Source organism: Mus caroli, chromosome 11 (genome assembly GCF_900094665.2).
Source record: "Mus caroli chromosome 11, CAROLI_EIJ_v1.1, whole genome shotgun sequence".
In the NCBI taxonomy this organism is placed as follows: domain Eukaryota; kingdom Metazoa; phylum Chordata; class Mammalia; order Rodentia; family Muridae; genus Mus; species Mus caroli.
In genome coordinates, this window is record NC_034580.1 from 27,748,689 (window position 1) to 27,755,336 (window position 6,648).

At 44.4% G+C, this 6,648-nt stretch overlaps 1 protein-coding gene across 1 annotated transcript; it reads right to left on the reverse strand.

Moving 5' to 3' along the window:
• Positions 1-564: 564 nt before the first annotated feature.
• LOC110305658 (eukaryotic translation initiation factor 4E-binding protein 1) lies at positions 565-1,351 on the reverse strand. Its single transcript, XM_021177716.1, has one exon. It carries the CDS (start codon positions 1,323-1,325, stop codon positions 972-974), a length of 354 nt encoding a protein of 117 aa, XP_021033375.1. The 5' UTR covers positions 1,326-1,351; the 3' UTR covers positions 565-971.
• Between the last annotated feature and the right edge of the window lie 5,297 nt (positions 1,352-6,648).

Consider the following 6,648-nt stretch of genomic DNA (forward strand, 5'->3'; position numbering starts at 1 on the left):
TTCCTGTTTCTGTCATGGAAAGCCCCCCCCCCCCGCTTCAAAAAAAATGAAGACAGTTTTGCTAAGAATAATATTCTAGGTTAGCAGCATTGAAGTTTTAGAACTTGAAATACATTATTCCAAGCCCTTCTAGATTTCAAATTTTCTGTACAGAAATCAGCGCTGTTGTTCTGATAGGCTTCTTCACATGATTTATGGTTTGTTTGGGGTTTTTGGTGGTGGTGGGTTTTTTTGTTTGGTTTTGGTTTTGGGTTTTTTGTTTTGTTTTTGTTTGTTTGTTTGTTTGTTTGTTTGTTTGACAGGGTTTCTCTGTATAGCTCTGGCTGTCCTGGAACTCACTCTGTAGACCAGGCTGGCCTCGAACTCAGAAATCTGCCTGCCTCTGCCTCCCTAATGCTGGGATTAAAGGCGTGTGCCACCACCGCCCAGCGATTTAGGGTTCCTTGCTTACAGCTTTCAATAGGCGTTTTTGTTTTGTTTTGTGTATTTGGTGATTTAGTGATAGAATAACATGCAACTTTGCTATTTAGTTTTCTTTTTTTTTATTTTTTATTATTATTTTTTTTTTAGGGTAAATGTGGCTTTTATTTCCTGTCAGGGAAAGAAGTAAAAGTGTGGCTTTCCCAGGTAACCCAACCTAAGGAAAGGTGGGTGTGCTCCAGAGGCTGGGGCTAGGATTGCCAGATCATTCTGACAGACTCCTCTGAATCCACTCGCTGGAGCTCCATGCAGGGAGGGTGTGAGTGAGAGTCATTCCCCTGCAGTAGCAGCTCTGTATAGACAGAGGCACAAGGAGGTATGTGCTGGTGTTCACAAAATGGAAGGCAGAGCTGGCGCCCTGAGTGAGGAGCAGGACTGGGTGGCNGACCCACACCCAGTGTCTGCCTGGTATGAGGCCTGACTGCAGTGGCAGCTCTCTTCCCAAGGGCCCTGGGGCCCCAGAAGCATCATTGCGTCCGATGGCTGGTCCCTTAAATGTCCATCTCAAACTGTGACTCTTCACCGCCTGCCCGCTTATCTTCCGGGCTGCTGGGCAGGTGGCTCTGGCTGGCTTGCATGGGAGGCTCATCACTGGTAGGGCTAGTGACCCCAGGAATGGCTGGCAGGTCCTTTGGGGGTGTTTTGGCTACAGGTGAGTTCCGACACTCCATCAAGAATTTCCGGTCATAGATGATCCTGGTTCCTCCCGGGGTGGTGCTGAAGAGCGTGCCGCCCGGGGTGGTGCTGTAGTCCCCAGGCGGGAGCTGCATGCCGTCGCCGAGGGCTACGCGGCGAGTGGGGATGGCCCGGCTGGGAGTCTGGCTGCAGCTGCTGCCCGCCGACATGTCTCCTGCACGCCGCCCACGACCCTCCAGCCGCTATTTAGTTTTCTAAACACCTCTTCTGCTTGGATGGGAATTTTTTTCCTTAGATTTGGAGGATGTTCTATGATGTTATTTTAAATGTTTTTTATGCCTTTGGCATGAAATTCTCCTCTTCCTTTTATTCCAACAATCAGATTTTCCCTTTCATAAGTACTCCAAAGGTCTCACCTGTTTCACTCACGCCTTTTTAATCAATCTGTCTTTGGCTCCGCTGGATGTCCTCGTTCATCTCTCCTCTCTACAAGCCCCAATGTTGCATACACCCTCTCTGTGACTGACCCATTGACAAGGCTCAGAAGTGAGCATTTTATTTGACTTCATGAATGTCTGTTTCCAGTATTACAATGCTCTGGTTACAATGTTTTGTTGCTATGGTTAATCACTACAACCAAAAGCAGCTAATAAAAGGAAGAGTTTCTTTTGGCTTATAGATCCAGAGAGAGAGAGTCCATAGTGTCAGGGGAGTAATGACATCGGGTGGCCAAGAAGAAAGCTAAGAGATCACAGTGTCAACTGTGAGCACGAAAAAGAGGGTGACCTGGGAGTTGGGTGAGGTTATGAACTCTCACACCCCTGGTTAGGCACTTCCTCCAACAAGGCTGCCTACCTCAGCAAACAGTGCCACCAACTAGGGGCCAAGTGTTCAACCACCCGAGCCTGTGGGAGACATTCCTGTTCAAATCATCATATATAGGTGTGTAGGAAGCACAGCTCAAAGTAAGCATGGGAGGAACCAGGATTGTTAAGCAAACAAACGTGTTTTCTTCGACAGGAAGAAGAATGACACATGGTCACCCATAACTCTGGAGGGAAATGGTCAAACAACCTGATGACATGTTGCTATTCTACCGGGAGCCAACCTCCACCGGAATTGCCCCCAAATCTTGAGACTTGTTTAGGCCTTGATCTTGGGCTTTGCGTCTCAGTGAATAGAACGCATCCTTATGAGAGCGACCCCATGGGCTTCGAATGCTGCGTTGATAGAAACCATCGTTGTGCTTATTTCAAATTCTCCCTCTCTAGGTCCTAGCCCTGAGCCCTGCTTCCCAGTCAAAAGGTCTTGGGGACTTTGCTATAGCAGGGTATTTCACAAGGGACTTTTTATGTAGCTGTTCATGGGACTTCGTTATGAAAATTGCCATGTGGAAAGTTTTTACCCAAAGTTTTACTCTGTTTATTTAAATGTATAAGAAAAGTAAACCACAAGGTCTTTAGAAGTTTTGACCCAGTCTGACTGACCAAGTCCGGCTCCATTGAGCTTTCATTTTTCCTGACGTGATCCCTGCAGGAACACCCCCAACCCCAGCACAGCTTGTTTGTGTTGGTTGGTTTTTGGATACAGGCTCTCTGTGTATAGCCCTGGCTGCCCTAGAACTCACACAGTAGACCAGGCTGGCCTTGAATGCAGAGATCTGCCTGTCTCTGCCTCCTGAGTGCTGCACCACCATCACCCAGCACAGCTTAGTTATTCTTCAGTTTCCAACTCCCTAATGAACTTCATTTCAGGGCCAGTGTTGACTTCCTTGCTTCATTTAGCTGTCTGTGTGTTCTCAGAGCTTATTTGGGAATTAATTTTTGTCCCCTTAGACTTCTTTGAATATATTTATAATCTCTCCCTTGTATCCCTAGTCCTCACATTACGAGCTGACCCTGTGGGGCTGGTAGTTTTTGGAGGGTACCTGATTTCTATGATTTCAGTGGTTTTGCATTGAAATTTGAATATCTGGGGTTAGGTTATTGTTTAGAATATAAGTCATTTTTATTCTTTCAATGGAGTTGTTTGTAGCGTTTGAAAGGGATGAGGCTGTGGTCAAGTCAAGATATAATTTTCCTCTGTTAGGTTGCTATTCCTCTCACCACACTGTGTCCCAGTACTTCCTTGAGAGTAGAGTACCGTCTACAACTACAGTAACTATTTTTTTTAAATTGAATATGAGTACTTCCGTTCTTTTTTTTTTTAAGATTTTATTTATTTATTATATGTAAGTACACTGTAGCTGTCTTCAGACACTCCAGAAGAGGGCGCCAGATCTCATTGGGGATGGTTGTGAGCCACCATGTGGTTGCTGGGATTTGAACTCTGGACCTTCGGAAGAGCAGTCGGGTGCTCTTACCCACTGAGCCATCTCACCAGCCCCCATAGTAACTATTATCCCACTATGAAAATACAGTAACAGTCAAGTAACAAACAGCACTGTAGTGGTTTGAAAGAAAATGGCCTCTGGACCACAGAGAATAGCATTATTAGGAGGTGTGGCCTTGTTGGAGGAAGAGTGTGCCATTCACTTCTGCTGCCTGCCATCCTGGATATAGAACTCTCTGCTTCTTCTCCAGTACCATATCTACCTGCACGCTGTCATGCTTTCTACCATGATGATAATGGACTGAACCTCTGAAACGTAAGCCAGCCCTACTTACCATATTTTCCTTTATAAAGGTTGCCATGGTCATGGTTTTTCTTCATAGCAATAGGAAGCCTAAATTAGACAGAATCTGGTACCAGGAGTGGGGTATTGCTGTGATAGGTCTGACTATGCTTTGTTTAGAGGAATGTGGACTTTGGAACTTTGGACTAGAAAAGCAGGTGAACACTTTAAATGGGGCTTAATGGGCCACTGTAGTAGGAAGATGGAAGACAGTGGTGCTGAGGGTAATGTGGACACTGGGGGCCTAGCTCCAGATGTTTTAGAGGAGAACAATTTCAATCTGTGGCCTAGAGATTGTCTTTGTGACATTTTGGCAAAGAATGTGGTTGCTTTTTGCCCTATCCAAAAAGTCTGCCTAAGGCTAAATTAAAGAGTTTTTGGTTAATTGCATTAGCAGAGGAAATCCCGGAACAGCCTAGTATTGACTCTGTCGAGTGTTAATAGTGCTTGCTTTTAAGACAATATATAATGGAAAGGAGCAAGCTGGGGGGTGGGGTATAGAACTTGAGGAGAAAGGGTCCACCAGGAAATGGCATGATGTTAAATCCTGTGTTCAAGAGATAAATTAAAGAAAAGCCTGATGTTGAATAGAATAAAGGATTTGGTGACCTGGGGCAAGACCCCACCCAGCTAAACTTCCAACTTGTAAAAGGGAATTAAAGAACAGCTTTGGTCCAGGCATGAGGGTGCACACTTTTAATCCCAACAATCAGAAGGCAGATGCTGGCAGGTCTCTAAATGCAAGGGCATCTTGGTCTACAAAGCTCCAGAACAGACAAGCTTAAGCAGCTAAAGGAAACCATCAAAAACGGAAAGCTAGTGAACATGTATTTAACAAGGGGACCATGCTCCAGCCCAAAATGTTGCAAGTACTAGAGTCATGCGATACCTGCCAAGGAGTTCTGTTAACAGGATATGGAACAAGCCCAAGAGAAGAAGTGTGTCACAATCAACAAAACTGAAAGGAGATGGAGATCTGAAGAATGCTTGACACCAGACAGGGAGTTGCAGGGTTTGACATTTGCCCTGCTGGTTTTTGGTCTTGTTTTGGTCAGTGTTGTCACTATGTTCCTTTCCTCCCACTTGGAATGACAATATATAATCTTATAACCCCCCAAGGTCACCAAAAGCACATCTTGCTTTTGTCTTGTTCGTTTTAAATTTTTGCAGACTGATGTGAAGTGGGCTGGTGCAGACCTTGTCACCACTGAGGTGGGACCACCTGTGGTGCAGCTTTCGGACTTGGCTGGCTTTTTTTTTTTTTTTTTTGGTTTTTCGAGACAGGGTTTCTCTGTGTAGCCCTGGATGTCCTGGAACTCACTTTGTAGACCAGGCTGGCCTCGAACTCAGAAATCCACCTGCCTCTGCCTCCTGAGTGCTGGGATTAAAGGTGTGTGCCACCATGCCCAGCTGGGCTGGCTTCTTTTGATGTGTGTCAACTGCCCTGCTCTTCTCCAAGATCCTGCTGCCTGCTGAGACACCTTTGAGACAATCCATGTTGTGCAGCAACTTTGGGCTGGCAACAGGCACCAAGAATGGATTGGTGGGGGGATGGGCCTTCCCCCTTTATAAGCACAGTCTCTTAGTAAACTCGCAGGCCTTGATCAGAGAAAATTTGTCTTGGCTTCATTATTTCTCTCACCGTCTAGTCTTTCAGCCCCAACCTGCCTTCCAGGACTACCCGGTTCATGTAGGCCGCAGGCGGTTTACAACTACAGATTGGTGCCTGAATCAGGGACCTGAAAATGGTGGGAAAACACTGAGGGATCACTGTCTTGTGTGGAGCCCCAGGAGAAGGGAAGAACAAGAAGATCGTATCGGGCATGTAAGCAACAGATATTTATGCTAGTGCTGGTTTTAAACTTCCTTTTTAAAAGTGTTGCTGGTGGTGCGATACGATACTAAGTTGGAACAGTGCTGACCCGGCGCTGATGCCACTTAGGGTTTGGCAGCAAAATATGGGACTAGAAACTTCAAAACAGGTGGTTGTCCGCAGTCAAGGACTGCATTAGGTGAGAGGAATAGGGTTTAAAATAATAAAATAAAATAAAATAAAATAAAATAAAATAAAATAAAATAAAATAGAGGAGAATGGATTTTGAAACTCTCCCAGAGACAGAGAAATTGGGGGACGCCCTGTTTTATTCTCTCTGGCCCCTGCAGCAGACATTCTCTGTCCTCTTTGTGTTGTCTAATGTCTGGTGCACCAATCTGTGTCAATTCATGTGTGTTTTGTTTCATTGTCTGAATGACTGAATGTTCTGTGTTTCTTGTTGGAAAATAAAAATGGCCAAGACTTTATCTGCTGGTTCAGCAAAGCCCGAGAGTGGCCCACACTTTAGCCAAGAATCAAGCACAGCAGGAGAGCCACTGCTGAAAAAACTGTTTTAAAGAAAAGGAGTCTGCAACCTCTTAGTTCTAAGGCAAATAAGCTGATAGTTGTTTTTTCCTAGAAAATTCCCTGCAATTGTGATTATTGTGTTTAGCAAATGACAAAGTACTTTTTTATCTTATAAATATAGCTAGAAAAATTAAAATTCTTTGATTGGTCTAAATTTATAGGATTCCTGTAGCCACTTAATTTGGTTTTTACTGGTCTTAAAGGTGTTAAATGCTCTGCGTGTCTTCATCTTAGAATATTAGCTTATAAGTTATTGGGTATGATTAAAAGGGTGTAACATTGGTAGCAAGACAGCTTTAAATTGGTAACTCAGATTTGGAGTCTTTCAAACACGTGGCATAAAGCAGGCCAAAAAACTAGGCCTCTAAGGATACTTCTAGTTGAGATAATATTTAATGTGATTCTTATCCTAAAAAGTAGACTTAGAGATAAGATTTAAAACAATGTCTCTTTAATG